We start from the raw sequence: 18,743 nt of genomic DNA, 5'->3' as shown, positions 1-18,743 counted from the left end.
AATAGCCCGTTGGCACCGGGAAGTCAGCCGCTGGTAATTTTTTACGGGTCTGAAGGCAATCCGCCGGTAGCACCGGCAGGGTTACCGCCGGACCCTTAATGAGGTCCAAAGTCTGCTTGGCTGGCCCCCTTTCCTGTGGCTACATTCTACCCAGCCTAGGACTCAGCAGGTCCTGGCTCCTTCTGGTCCCCTGTCTACTGTATGTGATTTATGTTTCATTTGTTTCCCCACATTTGTTAGTTGAAGTCCGCCTGCCAGTGAGTCGCAATTGGTCCCAACCCTTCTATGTCTGTTCCCATCCCCCTTCATGCTTTGAAGTGGTTTGCTGAATGTAGTGCTCTACATAATACCAATAAAATAAACAAAAGAAAGGAACCATTGTTATTGGGAACTGTGGTCTGCTCCAGCTAGTTCTGTCGCACTACCACCAAGTCAACATAAGAAACCGCTTTTCGGGAATTTTGGCCCACTCATTCCAAAGATTTAGTACAGAAACACTGACCAATTCAAGAGGACTGAGGTGAACATTGGTTTGGATGCTGATCAAGCTACATGAACAAGAGGAACTTTGCCAATGTTGAAGTGTGTTTCGCTCAACACAAATACAGACCGTAAGAGCACCGACCCAAAGAAAAACAGAGGAATATTGATTATTGAGGGATGTGTCTCAATTACTCTAAATGTACAGTGCTGGAGTGATGATCAACTCAACTGAACCCAAGGATTGTTGTATATTGAGGTCATTGGTTGCCCAGAACATGTCATTCCCTTTAGTAATGTGTACCCTGACATTAGGTTTAAGGGACAGCTCTGTGTGGATAGAATCATGTGTCGACACACCTTTACTGGCAAGAAGCATCTGACAATGCAGAGATGTTTCAAATCAGTTTAAGTAAGGAAGCACTTTGATTTGTGTCCAATTCAAGCACTCTTATTATGGTTGATATTAAATTGTAGTTATGACTGAAGCCATGTTACTGGCCAAAATATTACCAGTGAGTTTTTTTAAATGTGTGTAAGAATATAGCACTTCAGCTAGCTTCATCTTTCCTGTTGTCAATTCATCTAATTAGTCTTTGCCTGGTCTTGACATGGCAAAGCCAGACAAAAACCTTATTGGATACATTCTAAAGGCCTCTGCATGAATGGATGAATCAAGGTTAGGTTTTTAAATAGAGGAGTAATGTAGGCTTTATTGAGAGCAGCAAGAATCAACCGCTCAAGGAATGTGAGATAAATACAGTTGGTAAATAAGGGAAAATGATATCAGGTCAACTTAGAAGGTGAGAGTTGGTAGGGTATCTAAGGTCTTACACGAAGGGATCAAGGAAGAGAGACATGATAGCCTCTATAAAGGCAATGGCTGGGAAGGCCAATCGGAAGGGTCTAATCTAGGGGAATAAATATCTTTCGAATGTCTGAAATCCCACTGCAGAAAAATTGAATTCAAATCGTTAACATGCAGTACTAACTTTGATGGACTTTAGAATATTTTAAGAGGCTGACACAAAGTCCTTCTTTGCACCTTGTTACCTTTTTAGTTCCCCTGGAATAGCTCTTGCCCGGAGCTCATTGTGCATCGATGGTGACAGAGGAGTTCAGGAAGGCCTGCCACAAATAAAGAAATCACAGAAAGGAACCAAGTATACCCATTTCTAACACCATTCTTTTCATAAGAAAGAAGATGGAATGTTGTTGAGAAAGTGGTCCAATTTGCTCAAATCTGCATGTGTAATGGACTTTAGTAAGCTTCCAGAAAATAAGTTTAAGCAGTGGTGTTTTATTCCCTATTTAAGTTGGATGTACAATGATTTTTTATGAAATAAAGAAGCCTTTCCCATTCCCAAAAGGGGTGATTTGTATGTTAGCAAAGATATATTTGACATCAAAAACATATATCGTTTTGCAATCCTACTATTTTAAACCTGGTAATCCATCCACATTAAAATATGCATTTTTATGTTAAGGTTCGACTCGGATCAGGCAGTGATATATTGCACCTTCTTTATGTGGAACCACTTTGTTGGTACCAATGATCTGAACATAGCTTTGGAGATTTGTGGGTGTAAGCAGAGGGACGCTCGTATGTGTCACTGCTACCCATTTTTTGTTGGGAGCAGTTTTGCTCCATGTTTTTTTGTTGGTCGTTTTTGTATTTTTAGGGAGTAAAAGTGGCTGCAACACCACTTATATGGCGGGCTGCACTTTACTGACTCCTCGGTTTGAGACACAAGTTGCACAATAATCCTCAGATATCTTGCTCCACTGGTCACAATTTCTATTTTGTGAGGTTGATTTATTATGCGATATGTGTGCTTTTAAAGTCATGTCTAAAAAGCAGAATATTATTGTAGCCTTGGGAAGCCAAACGTTCACACATATCAAGCCCGTCCCATAGCACAGCGAGTAGAGCAGTCGCCTGCTGACCAAGGTTCGAATCCTGGCAGAGCCAAACACAGCCTTTCATCCTTCAGCGCTCAGATGCCTGAGGGTTTGTAGCGCTATATAAATGCTAAATTATTATTATTATTATTATTATTATTATATCAATATCAACTAGAGCTGCTTAGATCTATGGATAAGTACCTGTATTGCATCAAAATCCCACATCAGCACCATCTAGAGCTGCTTAGATATGTAGAAGTAGTAACGTTTTATTAGGAACATTTCCATCAAACTTTGCACAGAAGAGTAAATTACAAATATGCAATAGCCCCAATCAACATTAAATAAAGGGGCATACAATACAATCAAATAAATACAACTGAACACATTATTTTGTCAGATTATATCTAATTTTCGCGGATGATTTTAAGAAAACCACCCCTGGCCAAGGTGTCTCTACCCTTAAGAAAAAGAGTAACATTGGTTTGAGCTTTTACATTTCTTAGATTTAAGAGACAGGATTTAGAATTCTTGACGTGGTTTTGCATATGCCAAGAAGAATAGCTGTGATAAATCTTCCTTTGCTACATTCCAGATCCCACAGCTTTAATCCAACCTCGATATACCCGTCCACTCCGCAGCAATCCCATGCAATCGGAAAGCATTAAAACGTGCTTTGGTAATCAGAACAGGTTAATTCATTGTTTTGGGCCAGGTCACAGTGCCTGGTACCGGACCAGCAAGCAGAATTATGCCCCCCATTGGCAGATTTCTGCACTTCAAAGTGTTCCTTTCCCATAGTGGCTTTGAGTTGGAGATCAGAAATAATGTTGCTGGCCACCAGTCCTGAGATTCCTACCTTGTTATGAAAATATAAATCAAAATGGCCAGCCTGTAACGATTGCTTTACAGAAGCAAACCATGGAATTTTGAATACATTATTTGCTACTCCGACAACATGAGACATGAATTTCTTAGTTAGGATTGCCTAAGCATGTGCCCATATCCTCAGATCCTCAGATCATCTTCCAGGAATGAAACCGCCAGCCCTTTTGAGTACTGCATAATTAGGTACTGTGAGGGGTAGGCCCAAAACAGATTTCATTCATGCATTTTGAAGGGTAGTTAGAGGTGAGGTATGACCAAAGCCACAAAAATAAGCTCTGTATATGCACTTTAAATACACTGAGCATCATTGATACAGGGTGTGCTTTATAGTTTTTAAAGAGAGGAGAATGAAATTCCCAAGTACTCGTAGGACTCGTGGCGTTCTGGCCATCAGAACAGTGCAGTATCCACAAGCAAGAACAGGGATGACTGTCGCTCCTAAAAGGGGGATCATTCTGCATTAGGCTATTCAGGCAGTCTGTTAAGCCATTTATGTATGATGAAAAAACAGCGGGCCGACCACACACCATTTATCAAACTCCTGTTTCCACAGGGAACCATGGTGTACAATGTCCATCCGCGTCATAACATATGCATACTACGTTATCATTATGGAGACAGGAGAGGATGCAAACTAGATCTATTGGGCAAGTCATCTTCCTAAGCAACTGCTGCAACTTTGCCCGATTAACTTTGTCATGAGCATCTCAAACGCTCTTGAGCTTGTCAATTAGTCCCATGTGCCTCCTGAATACCCAATTGATTGTCTGAAAGAATTCTTTTCTTATTTTCCCATTCCTGTAGTCATGCCAGAACTGTCCTAATGAAGATCTTAAAATGTGAATTAAGGAGGGAGAAGGGTCTATATGCGGCTGGTGCATCTCTTCTTCAGTTCTTGAAGATAGGGACTATGATAGCTTGTCCCAAAAGTTCAGAAATAATCATTCTTTGAGCATACAGTTAAAAGGTGAACCGATTCTGGTTCTCAGAATTCCTCTAAGGAGCGGAATCGGTCTAGAATGACATCAGGACCTGGGCCTTTCCAGAAGGCCTGTGTCTGTATAGTCGTTAGAAGCTCCTATTAGGAGAATCACAACCCTATTCTATTGTGGGTCAGAGTTTCCCTACTCTAACACACAGTGTCTTTGAAATGACTGATGTGTTATTGTCCCCATAAAGGGATTAAAAGTGGTTCAACCTAATTTTATCTGGAACATTTGTAAGGGTCCCGTTTTTGTTGCCTCTATTTTTGGGGCCATAGTTTATGAAATCCCAAAAGTCTTGGAGTTAGGTTGTGCAGCACCTCTTTCTAGATCTCCCTAGTCCTGTTCAACTAATTCCACTTGTATTGTCAGGATAACCTTTGTTATATGTGGTCATGTGCTTGTATTGCAGATCTGGAACAAAATCCCATCTTCACCATTTAAGTACAGTGTGCAAACCTGGCCAATTATGTTATTTCAATTTGTCTTATTTAACAAAATTGGGGGTCCACAGAAGTGATTCATTTTGCATAATGCACTGTTTGAAAAGCCTCACTCATGATTTACCAAAGTGTATTTTAGCATTGGTAAAATCCAGCAATTATGGCTTGTGGCCAGTGAACATTTTTTCTTTGATGGATTTACCATACAGAAAGATGTGTTGATTTCACATGTGTGGGTCGCCCTGAGGACCTTGCTTACAGTTGCTGTTGCTGATAGTTGAGCAGATTATACATTTAAAATAAAATAAATAAGAAATGTGGCTGTTGGCTCAAGTAAAATTTCAATACAGAGCAAAGTGATCTGAAAGTAGATAATGCAGCAACAATGAACACTACTGCAACTGAAAAGTCTTGGAGCATGAGAATGACATTGAACAAATAAATGAGATAATGAAAGTAAATTTTGGCAATGTGGCCTAATTTGCAGTGTCCAAATGCTATTTGCAAGTACTCCAATAACAAGGGAATAAATCCATGATTTTGTTTAAATTACAATGATTTTATAATTTAAAATGTAAAGTTTTAAATGTAATGTCCCTCAACTTCAGTACAGTGAAAGACGGATATAACTCAAATGAGCTAAATACAATATCCTATTCTCATTCTGTAAATATTAATTTATTAGCTGCTGTGCTGTCTGTGCAGAAGAAAAATGCTGTATGATCTACAACAAGTCAAATCTTACTTTGCGTTAAATATAGAGAAAAAGCATAGTTGCATTTCATACAAAATACCAAGATATTCTATTTGGCAGCCTAGTAAAAACCACCTCTCCACTCCCTCCTTGCCCTGGGTAATTTGGGAGAAGTTAGAGAGTAAATATTGGAAATGCATCCTAAGACTGCCTAATGCGGTTCCTATGGCAGTAATAAGGCATGAGCTGGGTCTCATACCTATATGTAAGAATTATGTGGAAAACCTTAACCATCTATGACAAACGAAATTCACCATGCTGTCCTCCTCAAAATAACATCATTAAGATGAGACACAAAAGCATGGACAATTGGGCATTGAAACAGTGGTACCTCAAATGTTCCGAAATCCTAGCCCAAAAAGGCTTCTCCGTGAAAACATTGGGCCTCATTCCGAGTACGGCGCTAACCAATGGCGCTATTAACGCCTTGGTTGACGCCGTACCCGGACCGGCAGCGCCTTGGTGGATGGCGGAATTACCGCCCCATTCCAAGGTTGGCGGGGCGGTAATTCCCCATTCACCAAGGCTCTTCCCCATTCCCAAATGAGCCCCCATAGGGCTCAATGGGAATGGGGAAGATGCAAATAACGGTGACCGTTCATTACGGTCACCGTTATTGGCTTGGAGGCCCCTTTGCGCCCTCGACTTTAACACCTGCTCAAAGCAGGCGTTAAGGGCGAGGGTGCAAAGGGAACTCGGAGTATGGCGGTAAGGGATCGTTACCGGTGGCCGCTATCCCTTACCGCCATACTCGGAATGAGGCCCATTGTGTGAACATCCTCTCTCGGTCAAAAGGGCCTTATGGGCAATGGTCAGAAACAGAAGTCATCAGATCGGCATCAAAGACCCACACTTTATCAAAAACTCTGAATAGATTGCCAAACATCAACCCAGAATATCTTAGTAAATCTCCAAATCCTGCGTACCAAGACTCTTTACTGAGATTCCGTCTCAGGGTATTGCACACAAGATATACTCTTTCTCGTTATGGAAACAAAGTAACTGATAAAAACATTTGGCGCGGTGTGCGAGCAGTGTGTCTGGTGTCTGGAGTCGGGAGTAGCGGTAAGCGGGTCCTACCCCCTTTTTGGCTTCTCCCCTTGTGCAGTGAATCTACAACAGTACTGTCCAAATCACTTAACTCACACATGCCCGAGAATAACCTGCCCAGGTTGTCTACAAAAATAAACACAACGTCCTGCAGCCTCGTACCTCGGACCTAGCCTTTTTCCTTTTTCTCTGCTCCTCCGGATTTTCCACTTCCCATATGGCGCTGCCCATTCCAGCCGAGGCAACCCTTGAGAAACGGTGGCACCGAAGCAACACCCTCACAAATTAATTTGGGGGTGAAAGTCTCCTATCAGCTGTACCCATGATTGCTTTGGATAATGACTTGGAAACAAGCCCGATTGTGGTGAATCCACCTAAAACAACGGCGGCTCAAAAATCTTTATTGACAATAAAACGCCACCAGACAACTACATCACTACGCTCTAAATTAGGTGGCAAAGAAAAAATGGGACAAACACCGGGGTGCGGAGTGGATATATCAGCCCAGGGGAGAGTTCTGCCACCTGCGGACGCCTAGCAGGCGGATGATTAGGGCGACGGCCAGAGCAAAAGGCAAAACCAAACGGCCGTCACGGAAGAAGAGCGAATGATCGATCAAATAGATCTACAGACCCCCATCCGTTCCACCGTATTCACGAGTGGTCTCTTGCCTGAGGCGGTCGGAGGACGGCCTCTGCAGGAACCTCAATGGCGGGGGTCGGAAAATGTGTCTCTCGCTTCAGAAGACTCCCGGCTACACCAACCTCAAAACCCCCTGACTGTGGAAAACGGGGTGGAAACAAAAATTGGAGATACCGAAAATCAGGTATCTCCACGAGTAAATGCCCAAACGACTGTACTGATTCACAGAAGTGCCAATCCACACAGTGGAAATCAAATACTACTTTCTCCATCAAACCGGCCTCTAAAATTCGCATCTAGAGTCTCTTTGGCCTCGGACCAATAAGATTTATCTATAATTTACGATCTTAGGACCTCGGATGAGGAAGCGTTTGAAGCTTGTTCGTCAAAAAAAGAAAGACCCCTGGACTAACCTCCAGTGCCCACACGGTTGATGAATCAGACCCAGAAACCTGAAGACTTGGCAAATGTGACCACCCCTAAAGATAAAAACCCAATCTTGGCAATGGCTTCCCTAAAGGCTCAGGGAATCTGTAATCAAGTTGAAAACGAGCCCGCCGTCTCTGCAATGATGGAGCCAAACACAAAAGGACTGACAAAAATAAAGTCAACTCCAAATAAAATATACATGAAAAAACAAAGAAAATTGGGACCTAAAAACCAAGGGAGTGTAAAGTGTCTTTCAACTCCCCTAATATCGTCCTCCCTTAAAGAATACTTTCTGAACCAACACAAAAGGAAGCTGTATCATGATTCGGAACTTTCTGATGCAGAGATCTTGGAGGCGGTACAAGACCCCTTGCCTGTAAGCAAAGCCAGAAAGACCAATCAAAGTTTCTCAAGGCCGGACCCAAAACCAAAGGCATTAGGCCAAAAGGAAAAAATTGTTGAAAAAACGACAAGCACAACAGCCCAGGACCCTTGTGTAGAGCTGCCATCTCAGCTACCAGCTCCTTCAAGCCCTCATAGCAGCAGTGAGAGGCCTCCTAGGTTAGAAGCAAAGGAAACAGCGGCTCCCCGGACTCAGGGTGTAGCTAGTCTTCCTCTGCCAAATACTCCATTAGAAGCACGGTGTTCTCCGAAACAGGCAGCGGGACAAATGGAAGATAGACACGCATGGACTAAAGCCCACATACCAGAACCCTCACAAGGCCGCAAAGCAGAAGAAGAACTTCGTACACAAGATTTACTACTGCCCACAGACAGAAGAAGTATCGACAGAGTCTCTGTACATACTAGTGACAAGGGCTTTCATACGCCGGTCTCTAGTCGAAGACTTAGTGAAATATCAGCGCCGGCTCAAAAGGACTCCCCCAGCAAAAAAATAGATCTGCTGCAAATAATGTCATCATTTACAATTGCCTTAAATCCCTTCGCTAAGCTCTACGAGTCCATCAATGAAACTCTCAAAGATAACACTTCTATGTCATCGGCAATGCTGGCCAAATTGACCTTCATTGAAGGCTTTATAACAGCCCTGGACAGAAAAAGCACGTTATCACAGGCGACTATGGAGAAAATAATTGCCAAGTTAGAAGCCCAATTTATGGAAAAGCACACCTCCGCTCAAATACCATTACCTTCAATCTCTATTGACTCACAGACTGGTGAAGGGCATATCCATAAGGATTTGGCACCCATGTTTGGATTGAAACCATCAGGGAACCCATCTGAAATATCTGAATCGAGGACCAAAAAAGAGCAAACAGAGCAGATGTTGCAAAAAACTAATCCAACTCAAACTCAGCAAGCAAAAAATGCACTGATACTTGAACCAAAGAAAACTGAAGAAAAGTCAACCCATTCACTGCTGGTTTTAGGTTCCGGAACAAAAGGAAAGAAGCATGAAGAGACCAAAGTAAGAAAAACTGAACGCTCTCAAATTACTCCATCTGTTAAAACCGTTTCAACAGAGTATGCCTACATCTCCAAAAACGATTGAGGAATTTCAAGATATAGCGATCTAATGAACCTGTCCCAGCACCACGATAATTTAGAAGATTCCCAAATCAGGACAATATCACCCCAACCAGAAGCCAAATCAGCTCTAATAGCTGTAGCAAAAACTACCTTATCGAATGACCTTGAAGAAGTGGAGGATGACAAAGAAGCTCCCATACAAAGACACCGGAGAACCAAGGCTGTTGAGGACCAAACGGAACCCAAACTAATTACAAAACGAGCCTTAGAGATCAAAGACAAAAAAAGGCGATGACCCCAGAAAAACAAACTGAAGAACGTGAGATCGCCCGAAGGCACACAAAGCACGTAGAAAACTCATGGGCATTAAAAGGCTCAAAGAAACTTGATGAAAAACTTGCAGGAACTACAGTCTATAAAATTGAACAAACGTCATCTAAAGAAGGGTACATGGTCCTAAACAGAAAAATGGTTCTCAAAACCATAGCCAAAATTAAGAATTTACAACATCTGACGACAAATGATGTCAAGTTGGTGGAACCTTATCATCGGGACCATAGAGCAAAAGCATTCATTTATATAAAAAACGAAGCCCTTGCAGAAGTCACCTCAGAAGTTTCCAAAGACTTACATAAATTAGGATTTGACTTGTTCTCAGTTTCCAAACAGGCAAAAAAGCAACCAGAAAAGGAAATTCGGAAGAGGGCTTCTCCGGCAAGGGCCCATTACATCTCAAGAACTGAAGCACTGTATAATCAAAATCGCAAGCAAGACTCCTCGAGGAGCAAAATGATTCAGCATCAGTTACCGAGCAATGGCCACGAACACATTGATCGGAGAAAAGAAGACAACAGGTTTGAATCATCATCAAAATGGGAAAACACCGGTCGGACCCCGCATCACCGAAACAACTATAAAACTATGCGGACCCCAACAGACAGAAACAACCCAATCGAAAAATGGGTAGGCTCCATGAAAAATCAAACGTGTCAGCAAAAGCGAAAAGTCTCAGAGGGGCCATGCAAGTGGTTGGCAGACACTTTTGGTCGATCCCATAAGAAATAGCAACGAACAAGAAGTCCTTTAGAGCTACCGACGTCTACAGAGAAATTGACCCTCAAATAGGCCAATAAAGAACTGGTTATGGCATCGTGGAACACTAGAGGCTTCAACCATCTGACTCGCCCGAGCGACATAAACTTAGGGAGTTTCGATATCCTGTGTTTACAAGAAACCTGGCTAACAGACCCTCCGATAATTAGATGGATTCACAATAGGAATTTCTCCAGCTTACAGACCGCTATTGGGAAGACCATCTTCGGGCCTTTTAACGGCTATTCGCACAGACTCAGGGTTTACGCCAAAAACTAAAATCGTTGAAGCATATGGTATGCTCGGAATCCTGACCTCATGGCAGCGCTTTGACCCTGGGCAGGCTGCATGGATCACTTCAGACATTGTGATAATAAACCTATACTGGAACCCGGAGAGAACTTCATAAAACAAATTCTGCAATACTGTGGCTCAAGCAATCAACACCATCACCGCAAACTTCGATATTGATAACATCATAGTCTGCGGTGACCTAAATGCTAAATGCAAAACTTCTGCAATATATGAAAAACCACTGTCGACTTACTCTCTGGCAGACAAAAGAGGTTCTGCATGGTCAAAGTTGATGAAATCAAGAAACCTTTTCAATGCAGCCACGTTAAAAGACTACGAACCCCAGATTCCTACGTGGGAAAGAGACAAATCCTCTGCTACCTTGGACTATATCTTTGTAACTGAGGGTCTGATTCCCTTTGTCTCATCTTTCAATGTCGTGAAAACTCTGAAAAGCGATCACAATCTGCTACAATTAGCTTGGGGAGCACATGTACCGGAAAGGCCCATATACGCTTCAGAAGTGGAGCCAAACAAGCAACGATCTCGACTGCGCCTTACGGCTGAGAACATCAGAGCCATAAAGGCCAGGCTGACTACGGATCCTCAGTTCAGAACAACTAGCACAGTTGCTAAAAGACTAGATTACACACCCCTACTGTCGCCCCACAGGGTGGCCTTCTCAGGAACAAGGAGTAAGAAACCCGCACATAATCATACCTATGACCGGTTGGTGGTGACCAAGAGACGTGAAGTAAGAAATCTGAAAAACTTTGCAAGACGGCACCAAACAGCAGAGGCATGGTCCGAGTACCAAAAGGGTGCAATCCACTATAAATCGTAGATTAAACATCACGCGGCGAGCTTGTATCAGAAGGACGCAGAAGCCATGCAGAAGTCCCTCACCTCAAAAAATACAAGAGACTTTTGGAATTTATTAAAAACTACCAACGGGCAAAGAGCACCCTCTATCGCAAATGCAGTCTCGGAACAAAGCTGGACGTCGTACTTCAGTGCCCTTTTTCATCCACCACCTACATCCGCAGAGAGGAAAATCCAGCAGTCAGATGATCATTGGATCCGGCTGACCGACATGGAAGATATCTTGAGAGTAATAAGACAAATAAAAACCTCAAGAGACCCGGGACCTGATGGCCTGTCCAACATTGACATCAAAAAACATCCGGAAGATTGGGCCGCAGTCATAAGGGAAATCTTTATCTATTGCCACAAAACCAAACAGATCCCGGCATCCTGGACGGAGACGGTACTGGTCCCAATTTTTAAAAAAGGATCTAGGGAAAATCCGTCCAACTATAGACCTATTGCTCTGTTGGACATTTTGGGAAAAATATTTGCGACTTTGCTACTCACGCACTTTCAGAAGTGGGCAAGAGCCTCCCCTGCAACTGATATTTTCCAGACAGGTTTCCAGAAGGGCACAGGGACGTCGATAAACATCTTTATTCTAAACATCATCAAAGCAAGGATGAAATCAGGTGCCCCTAAAGTTCATTTGGCCCTGGTCTACTTATCAAAGGCTTTTGATATGGTGGATCGTGAGAAACTCTGGGAAAAACTGAGAACCTGGAACTGCCTGACCCCTATATTGGATCCAATTATGGCCTTACACACTCAAACTTCCATGCGAGTTCATCTGAGCCAGCAAGGCCACCTGTCAAACAAAATTCTTACCAACCGTGGGGTTAAGCAAGGTTGCCCCCTGGCCCCGGCTCTGTTCATTGCCTTTATAGGCGACTTTCAGTACACCGAAGAAAAAATACGCTCATTTCCGCCAAAAGTGGGATTGTCAAAAGTAAATATCTTTAGACCCACATAGTTTAAGTGAGATAGTACAGCTTAAATCTTACCCTGTTATCTTTCCATGTTCATTTCTAACACAAGATGGGCCTTTGTTAATACACTGTTATTTTCTTTAAAAACAACGTTTGATTACTAAATGTTTAAGATCAAGGCATTTCTAGACAGCCAGTGACACAAAGGATATGTTATCCATTTTGAACTAATTCTAGGTTTTGAAAATTGAAACACTGTTTAATATTAAGCTCTGCTTGGACAAGTTAAGCTGTTGGAGGCATAATGAGTTATTTCTACCATTTAGGTGTAAAAAAATGTTTTGGATAAAATGATTGAATCTGATTTATTTTCTATATATGTTTTTGTAGATGCTTGTGACATTTGATTTTGAAACATAAGCCCCTGATGAAGAGAGAATGTTATCTCGAAACGCGTTGGGCAACTAGAAAAAATCAATAAATAAGAGAAGACCATCTTTCTCTAAAGAAACCGACTTCTGGAATGTTTCCTTCTTTCTTGAACCTTTACACATTGGAACTCTGAATTCTTAGAGACACTAAATTGCATTGCTGAGTAATTTTTTGAAAAAATTCTTTTTCATTAATCCATTTAGGCCTTTGGCCCTTTTGAAAGTGTGCAGGGGACGCAGTTCTCCATAATTTGGATTTCTTCTTGTTCTGGATTGTCAAAAGTACCCAGGCTATGGTACGCGGACGACCTGATCCTGATGGACCAGACAAAAGTAGGTCTACAGCGACAATTATCAAATCTCTCTGCTTATATGAAAAAAAATAACTTAGAAATCAACACTCAGAAAACAAACATTTTGCTCTTTACCAAATCGATAGTCGACCGAAAAACCCCATCGGCCCCATCGGCCTGGTTACTGGAAAACAACAAGTTGGAAGTGGTCAATGAATATAAATATCTTGGGGTGTGGATAGACAATTCCCTGAGGGAAAACACCACTACGGAGGCTTTGTGGGATAAAACAAGAAATCTGACTGCCCAACTAAAAGCTGTTGATAGAAAATTTTGAAAGTTCTCATGGACACCAGCTTTGAATTTTTATAAGTCTAAAATAGTCCCTGCTCTAGTTTATGGAATGTGCGCAAATCTAAACCTTCCGGAAGAACTATGGCAAGAAATTTGAAGGCTTTGTGTGGAAGACGGTATTGGGCTTCCCTAAGTCAGCCCCCATAGCGGCGATCCGACGGGACCTTGGTCTCACGTCCCTTGACTCAACAGTGGAGCAAGGGGCACTTCAACTCTTCAGAAAAATTGTCTCGCCAAACGCCCTCCCCATCTTTCAGGTGGTAGCAGAAGAAATCCAAAGAGGAGGATGTAAACCTCTAATTGTGTGGGTCAAGAAACGGAAAGACAAACTGGAGGAGATAGCCTGCACGGAAGAGCTTCTAATCTCAAATCCTGGCAGAGTGAAGGAAAAAATAGTACAGCAAGACTGGATCGTGACAAATGAAAACATTCTGTCATATAAACTACTGAAAGATCTTCCGCCTGGACACAATAAACCAAAAACCCCACTGAAATATTCGAAAAATTCCCTGAAAAAGCTTTGAGAAAAATGTTCATGCGAGCACGGCTAAATACCCTACACACAAGGGAAATTTTGTCTATTAGATCAAAATCTACAATAGCCTCATGTCGATTATGTGAGAACCCTGCCCAACTTGAAACTGTGAGACATCTTCTGACGTCCTGTTCTGCGCTGTCTTCGGAAAGAGAGGCGTACTTGGCACTGCTACTATCCCATCCATCTGTAGTAAGCGAAGAGATAGGCTGGTGTCGGCTTATTTCTGGTGACTCTGCTAGATGGTCGAGGGCTGCAGCCACATTTTTGGACATTGCTTTAAAAAAAGCAAACCTGGGAAATCTCAAATGTCAAATGGTCATAGATCAGTCTGATGACGATAGCGGAGAAACTGACTTTTGACTTTTGAAAAAAGAAACTGATGGCGGTGTCCCAAGTAGCCTCATCAGAACTTTTCAGCAAGAACTTCTTCAGGAAGAACGCTAAAAGACTTTTGTAAAAATCTTTTATTGATTAAATACAAATAAAAAAAATAAAAAATAAAAACATTCGACTTTGTAATGTACGAGAAGAAATTCTGCAACACTTAATCCTCTTTTGTCCGAAGTTAAGAACCAAAAGAGAAAAAGCACAGTTGCACTTCATACAAAAATACCAAGATATTCGATTTGGCCCCATAGTGAAAAATACCTCCCCACTCACTCCCACTGCAGACACAGCGATTCTAGGGGGCTTTTCTGATTGCATGAAGGGTAATCTTTATTATCACTGTGAAATATTATTTAAAGCACTGAGCCAGAACGGACCTTCATGGTGTTTCAAAGAACTCCCAGTCAGCTTCACCTCTCTCTTGGTAAGCATGTCTGTTACACAAGTAAGAGTCTCCTCATGGGTAGCGCCAAAACTGCCAGGTAATGTCCAAGTTCATCACTCATCCATTTGCAACAGGTAGTTCCCTTATGTGGAACTTGTGATTCAATTGTGTGCTGCGTAGTCCCTGTGTGTTCCTCTTTTTATAATCAAAATTATTCCCAAACTTTGTCATTGATGACAGCTCTCTTTTAATTGGACAAATATTTCCATTAGCTTGCTTAGTAGCCAGACACTTCCACTGAATATAACCTCCCCTTCCTTATAATAGGTGAATCCTAATTTCTATAAATGAAGGTGGGGGCAACTTCCTCTCACTCTTTTGAATGCAGAAATCATATTTATTGCATATTTCATCATAGAAACATGCCACCATGAGGGAATATGGAATTCTTACCCCCCCCACCCCCCCACGCCAAGACAGATGCCTGGATATGAGACCTGAATATTTGACATAATTTTTCATGAAGATGTCAATACTATTAGCACCCTGGTGGGGTGTGTGCCGGCCTCTCAGCCAATCAGGAAGCTCAGGATGGGGTATTTACCTGATGGTAAACACCCCATTCCAAGCCTCCTCTGAAGCAGGAGGCCACTATCTTTCCCACCAGGACAGCAGGTAAGTGCTCACCACCTCACCTGTGCCCCTTGCCCCACCCCAACCTCACTTTCCACATTCATCACCCAACCCCACCCCTGCTCAACTTACCTGGTGCTCCCTTGTCCCTCACTGGCACAGCAAACAGGCTGTGTTCCCAGCACATCCCCGTCATTGCAATGGCCACTATGGAAAGGGAGAAGTGACTAGGTGTAGTTCCTTTCTCCCTACTGCATGGTAGCGATCTTGGTTTATAGTTTTTTCAAGTTGAGAAACAGCAAACACTGCTTGGAGAAAAAAAAACATTAGCATCCCAGTAAAACATGTCGGGATTCTAATGCCAATATACCCCACTGTTTTGGTGCATTTCCGGGTCTGGTAATGCCCTGAGGCTAACAATACCTGAATCAATAATGCCCCGTCCATCAGGGTGTGATCCTTAAATCATTTTTGTAAGGTTTTTAAAAACATGAGCAATGGAATGTGGTGTCATATGTTAAAGGAAATCTTCATGCTCGTAACAATTCTTTCATTTGTTTAAAAGTTTTAGATTTATAGACAAAATGTCTGTTCATGCATGATTCATGTTTATTTAAATGGCCCTTTATTTCTTAAGCAGGGTTCTAGTTTAGAGTTTTGTTTCTTGGGATTGTGATACTCTGATGCTAGCAGGTCTTTCCGCATTTCCCAAGCCAATTAAGAATATCATATGATCTTGTATGCACGAAAAGCTTATTAATGTCTATTGTATTGAAAAAGTATAAGCTATTATTATCAAGTACTTTACAGTGATTTCAATCCTTTTTGTTCAACACATCCTGAATAGGAATCATTTTAATGTTAAACAATGCCAATAGAATGTAAATATGATGGTACACTGTGATGTTTCATTTTGAACACATACCAACAATGTACTTCATAAAAGGACACAGGGATTTGCTTTTATAAATGCAAGTACATTCGCACTTAGCTTTGTAGTCTCTTTCAATAATGGAAACTATTTTAACTAAAAGTTATTATGTGCTAATCAGTATTTCTCACATGCTTCTTTTTGCAAACAAACATTCAAGATGCTATTTTTGCCTTATGATTCTGGGTCAGTAGCAAAATCACTGCCATTTGACGGGTGCTGTCTCTCAATGAAAGTAAGTAACAACCTGCATCCCGCAGGTTCACTCTGTTCATGGTAATTGAAAAGAAACATTTATGAATGAACAATACATTATTCCGGTACCGCTTTACTTTAAATTGAGGAAGTCTTTGTGTTTCTTATCATGTGCTGATAACACATGAAGTCTCCCAGCAGACTTCCATGTTGGTGAGTTCACAAAACTGTCTGGCCCCAACCAATAAAATTGTAAAGTTGGCAGACGGAAGGCCCTGCACCTTCTGCAACAGTGTGCAGGGCATTAGGTGCTCACTTTGCATTTGCAATGATTGTAAATATTTTTAGATTTTTTCAAATGCATAAAGTATGTATGCATTATGTCATGAGTGAAAGGAACTTGCCCATTAATACAAATGACTACTCGATTGTTTATAGGGACCCAGAGGTTTACAAAAACACTACCTTGCAGGCTTATGGTCTGCACACATGCTTCTTGCTGAGAACAATTGTGTGCTTTTTCATTTTTGCTCATCTTCTTCTAGCATTGTGCCTTCTTCATCTGCTTGCCAGCAAGTGTGTCCCCTTCTGCCTGCTGCCTGCTTCCTACACCACTCCCCTGCCCCTGTCTTCCATGCCATGACATCTTCCCTTGTGTCCTTTTCCCCCACATCTGGAGGGAAACCCCCTATTAGAACCCCCATCCTCCCCACCCTGACACAGGTCTTCTTCTGCATCTCTGATGTCCTTGCTCCACCCTCTCCCACCCCCCCTGGACTGACCTCCTCGTCTACCCCCATCCATGCCAAGGTCATCCTTGAAAACCACTCTCATCCCTCTCATGGTCTTTTATGATGGTGGGTGGCAGTTTATCCAAACCTATAAGTCAAATTTGTCAGAATATCTGTGTCTGTTTTAGCTGGCATTGTGTGATTGTGAGTTTTGTATTTAAAGTCAGGATTCTACTTTTTGAATAAAAGGCAGATTCACATTCCCAGCATTGTGCCACTGGGAGGAGGTAATCAAAGGGTTACTGGTGATAGATGCGGCGTAGGGAAGTGACCTGTGTTACTCAACATCACACCGTTTTAGTCAGATTTGTAAAGTGATTTATCCTGATGAAAATGATGCAGAGAAAAATCCCAGTTTACAAAACACAAATCTGAGCTTCAGCCTGTGCTGAGCATCTAGATGATACACATGCAGGGAAATACTAAATGTTTACAAACCGCCTACAATCCAAATGTGTGTCCTAAATAACTGAAAAGGCCTTAGGGAAGTATTTTGAAGTACCATAAAGTATCCTGCAACTTTCATTAAAATTTAAAACAGTGCAATCTGAGATAAAAAGCACAGAATTTGATAGCAGAATAAGGCAAGAATTCTTCAGCTGGTGTCCATTTTTATTTCCTTTGCAGGACTGAAAATCAGCTTTATATCATTAAATATACAGAGATATAAAAACTGAGTTGGAAAGGAGTTGGATCGACAAAGAAAACATTATAATGTTGTTCTGTGTAGGTGACAATTGCAACATGGAAATAAAATGTGACTTTTAAGTGTTACATTTTGTGAATCAAGCACCAGCTTTGGGCCTAGAAACCATATGGTATTCCTTCCCACAATCCATAGCATCACACCAACATGACTGAAGAAGTGCTTTGCTGCCAGAGAAGAAAATGACACTCAGTCAGTAGTGGACCCCTCCCAAGTAATTGCATTCCCTATTTCTGGGGGGAAGGAAATGCTGCACCTTTGGATACTGGATGTCTCACACAAGGAGGAGCTAGGTCCTGGAAACATTCATAGAGTGTGGAATTAAAGTCATAAAGTGCGCTATCAGCTTAACTACAAATAACTTTCACCATGACAATAGCATTTACAGGAGTCAAAAAAGAACACAGCCCTGAACTAACAGTATCAGACACCAGATGTTCTGATACTGTAAAGATTAACTGGAGATGCCATGTAGTATTTTGTAAATTTTTAAAAAAAATGCACCATTGAAATAACACATTTTAGCTTTTACCTATTGAATGCAACTTCGTAGAATCACATTTTTTTAAAATAATGTTCAGCTTGAAAAGCTCTATGAGATAGATGTAAAAATGATTTTTTATATATGTTAATTATGCAAATTAGGTGACTTTAGAGTGTTTTGCACAGAAACGGCACCCCTTAGTAGTTCACATATCCTAGCATCTGTGCTGGTGAGGTGGTCATTCTGAGCTGGGAAAAGATGTTTTGTGCAAAGGTATCAGTGTGCACAAAGCCAAACATTGTAACACAAACCGCCATGTCATACCAATATGAGAATTGCATTATTTAATTCAACTCAGAGTAATCTGA

General features: G+C 41.7%; 1 protein-coding gene across 2 annotated transcripts in view; it reads left to right on the top strand.

Moving 5' to 3' along the window:
* The window catches only part of FBXO8 (F-box protein 8), an 862,565-nt gene that overhangs the window by 720,677 nt on the left and 123,145 nt on the right, over positions 1-18,743 (top strand). Inside the window, exon 6 of one of the 2 annotated variants that reach the window (XM_069631432.1) lies at positions 12,638-12,669. The exons of the other annotated variant lie outside the window; for it this stretch is intronic. Within the exon in view, the coding sequence (XP_069487533.1) occupies positions 12,638-12,654 (17 nt within the window). The 3' untranslated portion in view covers positions 12,655-12,669. Of the gene's footprint in view, positions 1-12,637; positions 12,670-18,743 lie in introns of those variants that run through there. 2 annotated transcript variants of the gene reach the window in all.

This window comes from Ambystoma mexicanum, chromosome 6q (genome assembly GCF_040938575.1).
Source record: "Ambystoma mexicanum isolate Mex_15411 chromosome 6q, UKY_AmexF1_1, whole genome shotgun sequence".
In the NCBI taxonomy this organism is placed as follows: Eukaryota; Metazoa; Chordata; class Amphibia; order Caudata; family Ambystomatidae; genus Ambystoma; species Ambystoma mexicanum.
The sequence above is the reverse complement of the archived record's forward strand: the minus strand, read 5'-3'. Positions and strand labels throughout refer to the sequence as shown.